Source organism: Brienomyrus brachyistius, chromosome 8, assembly GCF_023856365.1.
Source record: "Brienomyrus brachyistius isolate T26 chromosome 8, BBRACH_0.4, whole genome shotgun sequence".
Lineage (NCBI taxonomy): Eukaryota > Metazoa > Chordata > Actinopteri > Osteoglossiformes > Mormyridae > Brienomyrus > Brienomyrus brachyistius.
The window spans coordinates 6,946,767-6,964,888 of NC_064540.1; the positions used below are offsets into that span (position 1 = coordinate 6,946,767).

General features: G+C 40.6%; 1 protein-coding gene across 1 annotated transcript; it reads left to right on the forward strand.

Annotated features, from left to right (window-relative positions):
• Window positions 1–9,628: 9,628 nt before the first annotated feature.
• Window positions 9,629–17,092, forward strand: LOC125747101 (protein shisa-4-like). The gene is made up of 5 exons (XM_049021859.1): window positions 9,629–10,214; window positions 10,582–10,741; window positions 13,419–13,555; window positions 14,502–14,678; window positions 14,996–17,092. The coding sequence occupies exons 1-5, from the start codon at window positions 10,154–10,156 to the stop codon at window positions 15,175–15,177; spliced, it is 717 nt and encodes a 238-aa protein (XP_048877816.1). The 5' UTR covers window positions 9,629–10,153; the 3' UTR covers window positions 15,178–17,092.
• The last annotated feature ends 1,030 nt before the right edge of the window (window positions 17,093–18,122 follow it).

Below are 18,122 nucleotides of genomic sequence, written 5' to 3' on the forward strand. Positions count from 1 at the left end.
AGAAGCTAAAATATTTTATACAATGACATTGAAATATCACTGTATATTGAATATATGTCATTTAAGTATATAAATTAAGGTACACAATTCTCTGCGCTTCTCTTTGAAAAGATGACAGTCAAAATGCCGATATACACAAAATATATCCTGGAAACTGAAGTGTGTGTTAAAAATCGCATAATTACTCAGGTACCAGCAATATTTTAGATCTTTAGGTAGCCAAGTGAATGAAACATTGCCCAAAGATGCCCTCTGGTGACGGCTCTCGCACCTTCAGTACTTGAGCTAAACAAATTTTCTGCCCAAGCCCAGTTCTGGCTGTTTTAGTGTGTGAAAGTTTTGGATTTTTGGGGCCATGTTGTTATTGTCACTATCGATACAATATTGATACAATATCTGTTATTTGTTTATGCTCCACATTTCGTTTTTTTTTCTGCTCATGTAATTGAATGTTCTTTTATTGTCTTCCTATTTTTCTTATTTTAAAAACTTTATTCAGTTCGTATTTCACAACTGTAGTATCACACATTATGAACTGACTAGATTTTAAATTTTATGCTACATTTTTATTTTAAAGGCTAAAATGGCATTTATCTATTGTTATGACTGAAATAAAAATCAATTCACATTTTATGAGCAATTAATACAGAAATTGTCATACGAGATATCCACTGCCAAAAAATGTCAGCCTAAAATGATGTCATACAAAAACTATGGGTGATGGCAAAATTCTGAGAGCATTTTTGAAATCAGCAAAAAAATTAATTAGTTCTTCTGTGACAAAATCTTTTTTGATCAGTGACGTTATACGTAGCACACTTCGCTACTTCTCTGATAATGCTAGCTTCCAATTATCACATCAGCTAACACAGTGATTGCAGTGTTTAGACGCTTGTTAAAAAAAAAGTTGAAATTTTTATAAGAAGCATTACAATTAGCTAGACACTAGAGTGTCTAGCACAGAGGTCTCCTTTCTGTCCCACTTGGCTTCTGATGAGTCACACCTGTTCCTGGAATTTACCTGAGAGCAGGTGTGGCTCATCAGAAGCCAGGTAAGATAGAAAACCTACTGGACGGTAGCCCTCCAGGACCGGAGTTGGAGACCCCTGGGCTAGCATCAATATCACTGAACTGCAGGGCACGTTCTGAATCTGTGGCTGGGAAAATGGTTATTCCACTTAACAGGCCCAAGTATAAAATCACTCTCTGACTCTGGGATTTGAACCAGTGGCTTTTAGGTCACAGGCACAGCATTCTAACCAGCTGAGACACACACCACCGTACAGCACCTATAAGAGCTGTGTGAGCATGTAAGGCTATTTAAAAAGCAAACACTGGGGAAACCCTTGAATCAGCTCAGCTGAAATACTATTCAGTTACAGGATTCCTCATCAATAGTCAGGGCCAAAGTCTCAGGCTGAGTTGTTGCATGGAAGTAAACTGAAATCCACGCTTGACCTTGTACATACAGCACTGGAGCGCTACAGGGCTGCATGGTGTCTCCTTTGCTCTTCTCACTGTACACAAACAACTGCACATCAGGGGACCCCACTGTAAAACTCATAAAGTTTGCAGAGTGAAGCAAAAACAGATGAACATTCCTGATGAATGAGTGAAATGGAAAGTAACCCTGTATGTACAAGGAACTTCGGTCCGACATCTAGATTCCTGGCCTTCTTCAGCAGAAAACTGGTGCTGCATCCAGTACTGTGATCTTGGGAAATGGGACATTGGTAAGGAAATATATTGGCTAGATAATACACAGAAACATAGCCTCTCTGGGTGGCGAGGATGAAATTCTAGACGGCAAAGCTTTGGAGGAAGGTTCTTTAACATCATCAGAGCAGAAATGGAGCGTATCATTAACAGGAACCCTGACTCAGATGCCATATACCAACTGAACTGAACTGTAACTATCTGAGAGAAGACCCCAAGGTTATTTGAAGGGTTAACCCCCTAAGTTGCTCCAGGAACTATCACTTTGAATAAGAATGTCTGATAAAATAATATGAATCTGTACACTGTAACATCATACATAAGCTTCTGTGAGGAGTCTTGCATTCCCACAAAGTCTGTTGTCAGATATAACAATGGCAAACCATGGTTTACAGCTGAACTCAGGCAGCTTCTTAAAACAAAAGATGAAGCCTACAGGAGTGGTGACAAAAACCTGTTCAAAACTGCTAAGCACAAACTGTAAGAGGTAATCAAAGCTGCTACGGTGGAACATGCTAAAAAGCTGGAAAAACTAGTTTTCAACAAACAAGCCATCTACAGTCTGGGAAGGAATGCAGACATTAACCAACTACAAAAAGAAAAATGCCACCCAGCTGCTAGACTGCCCAATACGTGAAATGAATTCTACTGCAGATTTGAAAACCCACATTCACTCATCATACAGCCCTCACCTTCACAGCCCATACCTTTTCAATGGCCTTCTTCACACCTGGGTTCCTTCATACCTCGCCCACTCTCTCCCCAGCTCACCCCAACTTAATGCCCAAAAAACTGTTGAGATGGTGGTGGACTTCAGGCGAAATCCCCCACCTAGAGTCTCACCCATAATTATACAAGGCTCAACTGTGCCCTTGAGAGGTGAAGTGGGCTATTCCACAAAAAAAGTTTTGAGAAAATGAGCTCCAAAGTTGAAATTTTCTCAAAAAAATCAGTGTGCCTATACCCTACAATTGATATATATCATAGGTAGCACAGAGGTATGACTTATCCAATTGAAACTATTCAATAAAAATGGCATGGGGTCAAAAATGTGGGATAGCCCACTTTACCTCTCAAGGGCACAGCTGTCAGCACTGTTGAATATTTAAAATTCCTTGGGGCTACAATTTCCCACGACCTGAAATGGCAGCTCAACATCATCTCCATCACAAAGAGAGCCCAGCAGAGGGTTTACTTTCTGAGGCAGTTAAAAATCTCTCTCAGTCTACGATGGTCCAGTTTTACTCTGCAATCACTGAGTCCATCCTCACCTCCTCCATCACAGTCTGGTTTGGATCAGCCACTGAACGAGACAAGGCCAGACTGCAACGCATCACCCACTCAGCAGAGCGAATAATCGGCTGTAACCTGCCTACCCTCCAGACACTGTACATCACCAGAACCAGGAAACGAGCATACAAAATCATTAAGCATCCGTCTCACTCTGCCCACCACATCTTCCAAACCTTACCCTCCAGGGGAAGACTCAGGGCAATCAGAACCAAGACCACAAGACACGCCGAGAGCTTCTTCCCTCAGTCTCTGAATGGACATTCAATTAACCGTCACCTGCAGTGAAATATCGACCAGAATTACTGGTGATAAACTACTGATAAACTTCCTCTACAATTAGATTCTGCACTCCTGCACATTATGCACACATACTGTTAAGTCTGTATACATATTGCACTGTCACACATATAGAGTTGACTTGGCTGCTACTTAACAATTGCACTATTTAAGAGCCCTTTAATTTATTATATCATATATAGTTTATATTCATATAGTTTTATATTTATACTACAATTATTGCTATGTACATACATACACATACATAATTACATGTTTAATTATATATATATCTGTATATCATTATCATCAGTACTGCTACTGTTAAAATTAATTACCATATAATTAGCACATTACCCAATTGCCAATCTAGTGTTTATTACTTTTCTGTATATACCTTTGCTAATTGTTGTATATTTTTTGTAATGTCTTCTAAACGCACCACCAAGCAAATTCCTTGTATGGAAACATACTTGGCTAAAACAAAGGATTCTGATTCAGATTCTGGCACCTCAGTGACATGAGCCATTTTCGGTCATGAAGGTCCTAACTCACCACTCATGAACCCTGCACCCTAGTAAGATACAACTGGTTCAGGTGTTCCATGTCTTCCTTTAGCATTTGATTGTGGTGGTCGAGGTGCAACTGTTCATCGGAAAAGTTAAAGTCATGAATGTTGTTCCCTTCTTCTTAGTGAACAAGAGCGGAGTAGGTTGTGATCAGGCAATAGTAAATATTTGGCCATAGAGAGAAATGTGAAGTTTCCATAATCCAAAGACGACTGCAAGCCCCTCTTTCCCAAGTTGTGAGGTCCTAGGTGTAAATCCAGTGGGTCTCTCCAAGCCACGACATATGGAGGTGCATCACATGCTAAAATCGGTCCTTTATCTCAGACATAGTGCATTTCAAAAAAGCAATGTCTTAAACACTTCCAAAGTCTTCCATTTCAATTTCGTATCATTCCTCAACAGCCTGTGAAGACTGAGGATAAGTTTGTCATTTCTGGGTAATTTTGGTGTATTTAATATTTGGTGTACTTTCTGTTTGTGGCCAATGGGGGAGCAAACCTCAGGTACCCCACAAAAATGTGTGGTCTGAGTCGTGGTAAAGACTGCCGCTGGTGAAGAAGACTTAATATGGACGGGTTTGGCAAGAACCTGATATAAATCCTTCAATAATGCCTCCGCTTTGCAGGATACATGTGACTTCTGGATAATCGGTACTTTCTCTGCCAGTGGGTGCAGCTCAATAGAATAACAAGCTATTCATCTCTGTGGGAAAATTGTGCTTTGCCTATCACATGTTGCTCACTATGGGATGCACAGACAGGTGAGAGCACGTTTGGGTGTCACAGTGTAGGGTCAGCAACTGCAGGTGAGGGCGTTCCTCAAGGACCCAACAATGACATCAGGGCAGGCATATGGCCTGGGGTGTCAGAGCACTAGGGGTGCACTGGGAAGGTTGCAATAGTATTGGGCATTCACCTTGCAACACTATTTTGGTGTGTTCTCAGTCATTGGGTCTTTATCAATATGTATGTTTGACTGTTCCTGTGTTCTCATGTACCCTTTCAACATAATTTCCCATTGCAAAGAAAAGAAAAAACTTTATTTATCCCGAGGGAATTTCTTTTGTTATATACATGCTCAGTGCAACAAGAGGAATAAAGGTAAGGTAAAGAGTTTAAAGGGAACAGAAGTAATAGTAATAGAAGTAATAGTGCAAATAACTATGAGTAATGCTTTGTATTATAACTATATAAATACTCATACTCTTTACAAAGTAAAAACATAACTATAACTAAGCTATAACAAATATAATAAAATAACAGATTATTAGTGCACGTGGTAATGAAAAGTGACTTAGTGTTTGTGCCTTGAATATTTGAGATAGCATGAGATTATGAGACTACTGTTATTTACCCGCGTTGTGGGTAAAAACGGAATCAAATGAAAGCAGCTAAAAGTCTGTAATATTAATCTGTTTCTGCTGGGTACAACAACTGCAGGTGGATAGCGTGGATGAAATATTTTGGTGTATTAACTAAAAACAGGTACAGTCGAACCTCGTTACTACGTACAAGACGGGATATCAAAAACATGTACGTTATAAGCATAGAACGTTGTAACCACTTAGTGCAAGATGGATGAAAGAACTCACGAAATATCCGTGTAAATGATAAAACTTTAATAGAACAGACCCTTAAATTGACTACAAAACAAACGAACACATTATTACTTGTTAAATAATTCAACAAAGCTCATTTGGATCCTTGAAATTTTCCTTAAATTACTCACGATTACTTAGTACTTATAAACTGCAACGAAAATACACAACGGCTGGTCAAAATGGATTTTTAAAATAAACATTCGCATCCAAATTGGCATTTGGCCTGAAAATATTAATTAAAAATTGGTCAAATTAAATCATAAAATCTTTTACTTCCATTATTATTCTGAATGCACAATTACCGGCATGACCGGTATTTCATAAGGTTTAATAAACAAAGAATACGCACAAAACACTTAAAAAGCCATTACTATTAGATCAGGTAGATGTAGTGACACAAGTTGTGGTGGGCGGGGAGAGCGCTGTACGTTGTAACGGTGGTTAGTTTTCGTATTTTCTCTAGAAATTTGGATGTTGTATCGAAGTTTACGCTGTAAGGGTGTACGCTGTAAACAATGACTGCTATTGGAATAATACATAGGCTAAAAACGGGAATTAGAAACCTGTACGTTGAAAAGGTGAAAATGTTGTATCCGGGGTACGTAGTAACGAGGTTCGACTGTATATATCTCATGATTATTATTCATACATTTACAGGTTAGGGCTATTCAGCATTATTTTTTTGTCACGTAAAGTTAAGCAATTATGTTGCTCTGTGCTGCAATGATAACATTACAGTGCTGTGCCAACTGTCATTGTTATTACAGCAATTCTGGTATAAACACACATAAATGAATGTGTTTTAAAGGTAAAGTGCTGATAGATTTATTTTGTCGCTGGATGTGCAGTTTTCATTTAGCCGAAAGGACTGTCTCAGTTGTTTCTATTTGCGTTCCTCTCTTGATGCATGTGATGCTGTCAGACTCTTAACACCTCGGTGTCCCACATTTAGTATTGGTACCCAATCAATGCAGTTTCTGTCACACATAGTGGCCAGTTCATTAGGTTACAGGGTCAAACATGAGACATGCCCATTTTTGTGTCCTCATTAAATTAAACTTACAAAAGTGATTTTATATGTATAGAAAACACATTACAGTAAGTAAAACTACAGTGTCTACTCTAATGTTTCAAATAACTTTTGGGAAAATAAAATGTTAAAATATGAGTGAAACATTTTTTTAAAACTGCTAAACTACCACTCAATGTAATGGTCTGAATTTTTTTTTCAGTATTACATCTTCAGACATAAACTATCGAGTAAAAGTATATATTAGTTTTCCTGGCATATTTAAATGTTGTCGGTGTACATTAAAAGGACACTCCTGTTTTTCTTAAGTATCCTACTGAAATAACCAGGGGAATTTTGTCTCATACACTCTTCATTAGATGTCAATCAGTGTAACAAGATCAAGAAGTGATTTTGAAATCACATCAAAAGCTGATAGTCTGTGACATCATTAAAATGACCCATGAAGACCTCTGTGATGTTGCAGCAAGGTGAGTTTCTCTGTTAAATACATAATAATTTCACCTTTTAGTGGTGTGGTAACTTAAGTTACAAACCTCATCCAATTTCAGTGAAATGCCCAAACACACTCCTATTGATAGATTTTCTGAAAAATGCATGTTGTGATTAACTACAATTAACTTTAGTGGTCAAGGTCATTGTTTGATATTGATGGCCATTTGATAGCCTGAAACACATGTTGAAGTATAAGTTTCATCATCTGGTGTAATGTTTTTTTCATTCGGTGTAATGCAACTTCTCTGTTACACCACAGTGTCATCCATTACACTGTATGAGTCAATATTACTGCAGGCTGCCTTTGGTGTCCTGTGCATAAATAATTCCTTTGCCATGTTAGCTTAAAATAAAAACGGCTGTGAAAGGGCTTGGTATTTTGGGCTAAGATTTTATATATCAGATCAAGGGCATTTAGGTTTGGTGTATGTTTTGTAAATACAGTTCAAACTTTTCATAATGATCAGTTATAATGATCAACCACACATATGGATTAAAAAGCTTGGGACATAATCATTCCAGTACAAATACTGTTTAAATAATTCACTTATAGTAATCAAGCAGTCTGCTTACAATGTTAATTTTGGGTCTTTTTAAATATGACAACATAAGGAAAAAACTGCAGGGTTTGTGTCCTCGGGCGAAAACCTGGAATGAATCTTAACACCAAGAATGCAAAGACTGTATTTGTGGTCTTGGCAAGACTGGTCTTGTTAACTTGCCTTCCAAGAATATGGGGAACAATGAATTATGGGATTGGTCTTGTTCAGCAAGTATGCTACCAATGTATCCTTGATATCTGTGGCAGAGCAAGACCAGCATCCAGGGATTTTTACTGTCCTCGTGTGCTTGTGTTTTTAGTATCGCAACTGGTCTTCAGCAATGGGAGATGATGTAAAATAGTCACTCAAAAACACAAGTACAATCAAGTACTCCTACTGAGATTCACCCCGAGCAGGTTTGCCAGGCAAACATGCCATTGTATTAGCAATCCGCCATCACTCATGCGCCCCCTGCCTGTTAAAGGTGAGGTGACGTGCCTTCCTGATTGGTTTATTGCATGATATGCCCAAGACACACCACTGAATAATTAAGACAAGCCATGACAACCTTTTTGGGCCTTGCATTGGTGCAAAGTCTGTTTTTTCTGATATGAAAATAGCAAAATGGATTTGGACATGCCCATAAATGGTAGTTGTGGCAAATTCAAATTGAGCTACTTATTCGTGGCGGGGTTTGTATGTCTCCATGATCCTAGGAGTTATGTTGTCAGTGGCGATTGTCCCTGGCAGGGTCTCCCAAGACAAATTGGTCCTAGGTGAGCAGCCAAACTAAGTGTAGTTCAAACAGACTGCCATGATTTCAGGGATGGTGAACTGTTGACTTTCAGGGATATAGCAATGAAAGGAATATTTCTCCTAAATCCCATATGTCTTCCTCAGAGGAAGTAGAGTTGGAAGACTCAGAGAAGGACTTACCCATCTCAGGGGCTGAGATCACGGAAGCAGTCAAACAACTATTCAGTGGTAGGGTTCTGGGGGTGGATGAGATTCACCCTGATGTGGTTGGGTTGTCTTGCCTGGCAATGCCTGTTCATCAGTACGTGGATATCGGGGATGATGCCTTTGGATTGGCAGACTGGTGGGTGGTCCCAATCTTTAAGAAAGTGGACCAAAGGATGTGGTCTAGTTTTAGGGGAGGGGTCACACTCCTTAGCCTCCCTGGGAAAGTCTATGTTGGGGTACTGGAGAGGAGGTTCTGGAGGAACAATGCAGATTCTCTCTTGGTTGCGGAACACTGGACCATCTCTTCACCCATACAAGGATACTGGAGGGTTCATGGGAGTTTGCCCAACCAGTCTACATGTGTTGTATCGTGGACTTGGAAAAGGTATATGACCGTGTCTCTCAGGGGTCCTGTGGGGAGTACTGCAGGAGTATGGGGTCTGTTGTTGCAGGCCATTAGATCCCTGTACAAAAAACCAACGAAGAGCTCGGTGCACATTGCCAGCAGTAAGTCAGACTTGTTCCCAACTGGTGTTGGACTCCAACAGGGCTGCCTTTTGTCATTGATTCTGATAACTTTACTGATATCTTTACATTTTATAGATGAGATGGTCCTGTTGGTGCCATCAGGCTATGACCTGCAGCATGCACTGGGGCAGTTTGCAGCTGAGTGCGCGGAGACCGGGATGAAGACCAACAATTCCAAGTGCCATGGTTCTTGACTGGAAGGTCTGGGCATCCATGCTTTGACTGCTGCCCCCTTGACCAGACCCTGGATAAGTGTCAGAAGATGGATGGATGGGTGGATGGATGGCATATATTTGTCAAAACAATTAAATTTCTGTTTCAGCATTTGATATGCTATCTTTGTTGTATTTTCAATGAAATACGGGTATATATATATATGATTTGAAAATCATTGCATTTTGTTTTTATTTACATTTTACACAGTATCCCAACTTTTTTGGAAAAGGGGCTGTACTTGGCGAATGAAAGGAATCGGATTAAACCAAGCGGATAGTCCTAAAATCACATGCCCTAAAAATCACGATTACACAAACAGCATATCGTTTAGCTTTGTCATTTAACGCCTAAAGACAGGATACCACGTGCTGATGCCATTTATATACTCCATCATACTAACAAGCTCCAACGGTTAACACGCTTCGTGTGCCTCTGAGGAAAAGCATGGTGACACCCGACGTAACCAACATGCGAAAGAAACTCCTGTGGAAAATGGCACTCCAGGGCCGCCGTTTCAGTTTACTATAGTCAAACTTACGGGTTAATTTGCCACCCAATTTACAACTGGGATTAATGAGAGTAAGTCAAATACACCAACAAAAAATGAAAGTGAAAGAGGGCTCAAAGCCCCACAGAAAAGAATGCCCCACCTACTACTAGTCTTCGCTAAGCGATTATATCCTTTTCAATCGTTGTTGCCATTTACGTGGTATGTCCGGTGTCCCAAAACTGAGAACTTTAAAGAAAACTGGGCAGCGACGAACTGGCTCGCAAAACGCGTGACATGCACCTTATCCTACCCCATCAACCGCTATAATAAAACACTTTACACATTATACCATGACCAGGTCCACCTAGCTTATAAACTGTCCTGCATTTCGGTTAGCTTACTTAAAGTTAGACGAACGAGTGAAAGAAGTCTACGATGTCGGGAAGACGCTTTGTTATTATTGCATTGTCTCCAGCTTTACTTTTTGTTGCCGTTGGTGAGTTTCTTTTTTTATTAATTTATTTTATATGACGATTGTGTCTAATTGTGCGTTTAACTAATTTATTAGAACTATTCATTGTTTACGTGTTAATGAAAGTAATTGTGATGTGCATAGGCCTATTATTATTTTTGTTCGCTTGTTAACTATACTATAGCGGACTATGAAACTTAGAATTTCGATGTGCATTTCCCGTTATAAAATACGCTTATGTTAATCAGGCAGGATTTAATTGTGGGTTAATTGATAATGTGCATAATTTCGTATAAAAATATTGACATCAGGCGCTTCACACTTTATATTTGATATTACCATCTTTTATTTGTTTTTTTCTCAAATAATGATTTTCTCATTAAAATTTCAGCGGATAACTGCGAGTCTTACACAGACCTTTTAAATGTAAAACACTCTGTCCGGCCTTGTTTGGAATCTGAGTTCTGCTGTGGTCAGTGTTCAAACCGATACTGCTGCTCCATAAAAGCATTTCAACTGGATGACGATGCACAAGAAAAATGTCCACTAAGGTATGTAGATAAACTCATGAAGGAAATCACGTCATTATAATGATCGAATATCGATTAATAACTGCAGTTGTTATTCATTATAGTTCTTCATATTTGGATGCCTTTTCAGTGTTGTAGTGGACTACTTGGACCAAGAGTCATTTCTCATTTCTCCTACTCTAATAAAAATTAAATTCATTATTATTTTCCTTCATTGTATTTGCTACATGTATACATATTTATTTAATTTTATTCACTTTTTAAAAGAAGGAAGGCAACACTAAAACCACTTGTTTGTGTGGTTTATGAGTTTTTGATTGGTTTGCCTTATACTTACGTTATCAGCTTTACATTTAGGCCCTATTAGGTTCCGCTTGCAAAAAAAACGCATACTCAACACACCACAAATTATTTCTCTCTGTTGTTTAAACATTACCGAGCTTATAAAATTAAAGTGGGAACAAGACAGTTCTCTTCGAATTGAGTTGCCCAGTCCCATATATTATGGGATCCTCCCGTAATGAAAAAAAAACTGCCCTTAACATCATGTACAATCGCGTTAATTCGGTGTAATTGCTGGTATTCCAAATCAGAAGATTTTTAACAAGTAGTTTTCGTGTCTTTCCTCCGAGTCACTTCCTCTGTATAATTAGAGTTTATATATTTATACACATATTGCTTTTAAAACATTTCCTGAATATATGTTGCCTTCAATTATCAATTGTACTGTCTTTTTGTGGAAAATATTAAGAAACCGTGCATTGAAAAGAGTGTAGACAGTAATTACCAACAAAGTTATATTCGGAGGAGGCAGAAGCTTTACATTACAGTACGTTTATTTGGCGGAAGCGCCATTATCCAGAGCAACACACAGCTGAGAAAGCAGGGTCAGCTAGTCTATGGAGCAACACGGGTTTAAGGGCTTTGCTCAAGGACCCAGTGGTGAAATCTTTCTGCCGACCGCGGGATTTCCTTCCGATCGCAGATACTGTGACCCGATCCGTTTATTAAAGCCATTTTCAAATGAGGACTCAAAGATTTAATATAGAGGTGAAATAGCAAAGCATCTGCATTCTCATTTCAGTCTCATTTAAGCCGATTTTTACTAAGAACTAAGAGGAGCAGAAAATACTTTGAGTTTGAGTTGCTTCCGTGCTGCTATGTGGAAGTTTGCGTGTTCTCCCATGGGCTGCAGTTATCCTTTGGGGAGTCTGGTTTCCTCCCATAGTCCAAACATGTAGTTAGGCTAATCGGTGTCTCCAAATTAGTCTACAGTGTGTGTGTGTGAGACAGAAGTGCATTGCATTGTGGGGACCAAATGTCCCCACAATGTCATCAAAACCTGTTATTCTGACATTGTGGGGGGCTTTTTTTCTGTTGTCATAAGGGGAAATTCAGTTTTATAAATATCCGTGACTACAATAAAAAACTATAAATGTTAAAAAAAATTTGTTTGGTTACTCATGGTTAAGGTTAGCACTGGATAGGGGTTAAGGATGTCATTGCTAGGATTAGGCTCATGCTCATGGAAATTAATGGAGAGTCCCCACAAAGATATGAATACAAACGTGTGTGTGTGTGTGTGTATGTGAACGGGTATACCTATCCTTTTTAGAACACAATGTCCCCTTAACATGATAAATATCCATTTTATTTCCCATAAAGGAAAACCTATTTTATAAAAATCAGTGACCGCTATGAAAAAACTAAAAATGCAAAAACTCTTGTATTTCGTTTGGTTACTTATGGTTAGGGCTGGGTAGGGGGTTAAGGTGGTCATAGTTAGCATTAGCATTTTCCCATAGAAGTGAATGAGCGGGCCCCATAAGGATAGATACACTTGACGTGTGTGTGTGTGTGTGTGTGTGTGTGGACCTCTGCTTTGTGCCCAGAGCTGCCTGATCAAGGCTCCAAGCTCCCCTGTGACTCTGCCCAGGATTAGTAGTTTAAAGATGGATGAATGTATAATCGATATATTGTGCAGGGGAGGAGCTTAGACAAATCAAGGCAGGATTGGGATGTGCTGATCAACTCGGGGGACCAGGAAAAGGCATATAACCAGGTGGTGCTTCAGAAATACAGGTCCGGGGGCTGCGACATGCTATTCCATCCCTGTAGGGAGCTGTTTGTGGCACATCCCATTAGGCAGAGGACATGCTGGAGGGCCGGAGCGTATAGCAGGGCCTGGCGGCCAGGGCACATGTCTCAACTGAAATCTGATTGGCCCACAGAGTACCCCCTCCCCTGTCACTCACCAATTCCAAATATGTTATTGGCTAAAGATAAGGTCGGTCCTTCTGTATGAATTATGGCCCTTCGTAGGTCCCCGCACCTTACAAAACAATATAATTGGCCCCGGTGGAGGGCTTAAATATTCCAGCCAGGATGGGAAAAATAGGCCCACCATAGCCTCTAAGGTCACACCAGTTTTCCTTGTGAGGCCCATAGCAGCTGCAAGATGAGACTGGATGAAAGAAATGTCGCTCAGCTTATTTCAGTCCCCGTGATGCACTGGTGTCCTGTCCATGGTGTTCTGCTGCCACGTGAGGTGTGTCTGGGATAGTGTCCAGACCCTCCGTGGCCCTCTACCAGATAAGGGTTTGCGTGATAGACAGATGCATGGATGGATGAAATATTTTCTTTCTTTTTTTTTCATGCTTCCTGCGCTCCCCCCTCCTATTAACATTGGGAGAAACAGAAGAGAGAAGAGAGAGAGCCCTAATATGACGATTGCTAAGATAATCCCCTGCGTGATGTTCTCCTTGTTCTTCACCCTGTGCTTCTGCATGATGTGCCCCCGATGCTGGCTCTACAAAAAGTGCAGAAGCCCCATGTGTGAGTACAGGCACTCCATAGCAGGACTCCTGTAATGTGTGATTATATACAGCATGAGCCGGAGTAGCCCAGCGCTTTCTGGGCTCTAAGCAAAAATGATTATCCTTGTTTGGGTTAGTCTAGGATTTCTGTCACACATGTTTGGAGGAACATTGTGAAATTCTTGTGCCACAGTTGCGGGGGATGGGACAGGTGCCTGGGGCAGTAAAAGACAAAATAATGCAAGACAAACCGCAGTGCAATACAGGAACTGGAACAAATAATATGCAATAGATATGCAATAAATAGGTGGTGCATCAGGTAAAATGTGCAGCCAGCACAGCAACAGGGACAGATTCTGGTCACTGGTTACTGAGTAACCTGATGGCTTGGTCAGTAGGGTTGCCACTTTTAAACTAAAAAAAAATATAGGACACAAAAGGCTAACAGGTAATAGGTAAGGAGCCCCCTGGTGGCCACTGGGCCCTAAGCAGGCAGATACCTGCAGGTATTGATTTAACTAATATTGCTAGTGAACAAGGTCAACAATAAGTTCAATACAATTTAACCACATACAACATTAAATGTTGGTACCACACATATCAATTCAACTATGAATTTCACATAATATTCACATATTTTTAACAAACATTTTAACTTGAAATATTTGTATGTCAATTTATACTGGAAGAGGCAAATCTAATTATGAGTAGTTGAGTAGTTGAAAATTCACATAACTATTTTTCAAAATATTTAAGGTTATGTTGCTCACTAGTTAAAATGCACTGCATGTCAATTTAGGAAATAATACAAGGAAACTTCGGATTTAAAGAATTATAGACGTTCTGTGATGCCACTTTTCGGACATAGCCAGTGATGTCACTTTTGGGAGAAATTATTCCATGTTATTTCGAAGTGTTTTGCATAATTCAGAATTAATTAATTTTCTTCGTTCTTGTCTTTACAGTCACAGGATATGTGACCGAGCTGCCACCAGGCCAGGCGCACCAGAGGGGCGCAGAACCAGGGTACCAGCAGGTGCCGGTTCCTGTGGCCAGGGTCCAGCTTATCCCCGCAGCTGCATACCAGGCACAGCCCTATCCCCCAGCAGGACCACCACCTTCCTATCAGGAGATAATGATGGGTACGCCTGGAATGATGGCAGGGCCAAGGTCACTGAGAATATCTGAGGAGGATGACACTCACTGTCAGCCCTCAGGCAGAATTAGTTTTAGAGAAGTAAGAAGATGAAATTGGAATAAACTACTGAGTTATGCCAGAAGTTATGATATGGCTTTTATTTATAAATCAGTATATGTGGACAAAGCAGTTCAAGTGCTTTCAAAGCATCGCTAGCTGTTATCTGACGAATTACTGCCGTGTCACTGTAGTCCAGCCAGCTTCCCCGTTTTCTGGTGGAGAGATGTTTTACTCTTTGTGATCTTTCTCTATCCGCTGCAGCATACCCACCTCCCCAGGCGCCTTACACCCAAGCCGGGTACAGCATGGGGCAGCCGGCGTACCCTCTCCAGCCTCTAGCCCATACCAGCTACCCCCCTGCGCCTCCCGTCCACATGGACTACACCTCCACACAGCCTCCCTACAACCCAGCTTTCGTGGACCCTCCCGGGACAAGTCACTGAGGGGATCATTAGCACCCTCTTTCATGTCTGTCCCAGTTTTGACTTTGGATCTATTTCTGGTAGAATAACAAAGTGGCAGAGCACAACCAGGAATGTTCAAGGGAGGGGAAGTTGTACCCTAGAGTAGGCTGCTTGTCCCATGAATTAGAAAAGATTTGAAACAGTGTTGTAAAAACAGTCTACAAAAATAGGCAAAAAATAGGCTATGAGAGGACTCCCTCACTACCGGCCTACCTACACCCAAAAACATATCCACAGCAACTTTCCCTCCCTCCCGGCTATTTATTTAGCTACATGGGTGCATAGAGGAGTCGTGCCACAGGGGCATTGGCCCTTGATGATTGGCTCCTGCCATGCCCCTCCCCTGTCACTCACTAATTTGTCACTCACATATTATTGGCTAATGATAAGGTTGGCCCCCCTATATGAATTATGGCCCCTCTTATACCCCTCACTTTAAAAAATACTGAAGTCTCTCCTGATTAGCTGTCTAGCTCCTACTTTCAATCACAAGTCTGCATTTGGACACTCTGTTGAGGGCTAAAATCATTCTTAAAATAATCAAAAGTTTGAGACATGATATTAGAGAACAGTCTATGAATCGGTTCTGTCTTTAAAGATAGATGGCTGAGGTCCATTTATTCATGATGTTATTGTCAGTAAAATTTCTGTTTATAATGTCTGCATTTTCTTGTGCTGCTCCATTGTGGCTTTTTAAAAGGAAAACTTGCTGGTAAGGATCATGAGGTTCTGGAGGGAATTAGTATATGAGTCAGGCAGTGGTGGTACTGGGCAATGTAAGGCTTACACCTGCATGACTGTACACATTTGGACATGTTAAGTGTAATGGATTGGAGACTCTCTCCATATTTCAAACACTGAAGGGACTGCTGCTTAAAAACATGTTGTAAATAAAAGTGTGAATGGATAAAATGTAAACAGTACAATTAGATTGCTGGATGTAGCATTGATGACCTCACTGAAAGCTGAAAAACTTCATGCATCGAGGCATACAGGTGACGTACTGTAGTGTGTGTTTGAGCAGCCAATCACACCTTTATGCATCAAATAAAAGGTGTCAGCAAGTTAATAAGTCTTAAGTTAAGTGGTCTTAAACTTTTTTTTTACTTTTGGTGTGTTGTGTCTAGAAATGCATGTTTCGTTTGCAATATCTATGGCATCAATTCCAGAAGGTAAATCACGCAGGGTGAATCACAGCTACTCGCAGGGTGAATCACAGCTACTCGCAGGGTGAATCACAGCCACTCATAGGGTGAATCACAGCCACTCGCAGGGCAGAATGAAGCCACTCCACTAGTCTTGTCGTTAAGCACATTATAAATAAACAAAAAATATGCTGCGTTTCCCTGTCAGTATCAATAAACAACTGGATACAGTTAACTATGCATAAAGTTATTTTATTTAGGTTGTAGTAGATGCATGTAACTTGAGTTGCAAGTAATGTGTTACGTATTGTAATTATAAACTGGTTCACAGCTAAACTCAGACGGCTGCGTTTGGAGAAGGAAAAGGCTTTCGGAAGCAGGGACTGGGATGGGTACAAAGGCACAAAACACAGGCTCAGCAAGGCGATGAAGGCGGCCAGACGCCTGTATCCCAAAAGATTGGAGCAGCAATTCTCAACCAACAACTTGGCTTCCGTTTGGAAAGACTCCGCAAATCACCACCTACTAATCCAAACCCCCCCCCCCCCCAACAACCTGAGCCATGCCACCGCTGCCAAGACAAGAAATCACTCCATTTTACCTTATATACCTTAAAAGTACATATTGTTTCGTAACAGCCACGCGTATCTCTTAACATGGCGAATGCATACTTGCGTACCAGTTATGTGCACCCCTGATCATATGTATAGTATACTGCATAATAAAATTCTATCATCTATCATCTTTAAGTCATGTCGTTTGGTGTTTTTCAACCTTTTTAATCACCATTTCCCTGGTTCATTGCCGCCGGCAGTCATACACTCTGGGCAGCAGTCATGCTGACAGACGCGGCAGCCATATACTTGCGGTCTCAGGGCGGTCGTAAAGGTCGACGACCACCTCTACATGCAGTTGTACCTGGCCAGTAAAGTGAATTATAATTCTAATGTGAAATCCTAGAAAGCACAAGGTAGGCTGCGCCTATGGTGGGATACTATTGGATCACATGGCAGATACACACTATGGGCAATTTAAAAACCATTTCACCTGAAAGCATATCTTCTGAGAATGAGATGATGCTTTACAGTCACGTTACACTTACCTTTGGTACATACACAGGAGGGTATATATACAGGTACATGTACACTTTTATAAGTACGTGCAAATTCACTGTGTACTATGCGCCTTATTATTTTACTGTTGTACTGTTTCACTACTTTATTTTATTCTACTTAAGTGTTATTTTAGGGTGCAGACTAAGGGGGGCTCTGTGTCCATCCATTTGCTGTTACTGCTTATCATATTTAGGGTCACAGGGGGGTTCAGATACCAGAGGCTACAGGTACAATGCAGGGAACAACCCAGGATGGGGTACTAACCCATTATTGCGCACAGGCGCACACACACACACACACGCACACACATGTAGGGTACACCTATCCTTATGGGGACCGCTCATTCACTTCTATGGGAAAAATGCTAACGCTAACTATGACAACCTTAACCCCCACCATGCCCTAACCATAACCATAAGTAACCAAGCAAAATACAAGAGTTTGTGCATTTTTAGTTTTTTCATAGCAGTCACCGATTTTATAAAATAGAGTTTTCCCTTATGGGGACCAGTTTCCTGGTCCCCATAAGGGAAAAAAAACAGATATTTATCACGTTATGGGGACATTGTGTCCCCATAAGGATAGGTATACCCGCTCACACAGACACACACACACACACAATTCACTCACCCCAGTACATCTATGGACAATCGGGCAACTCCAA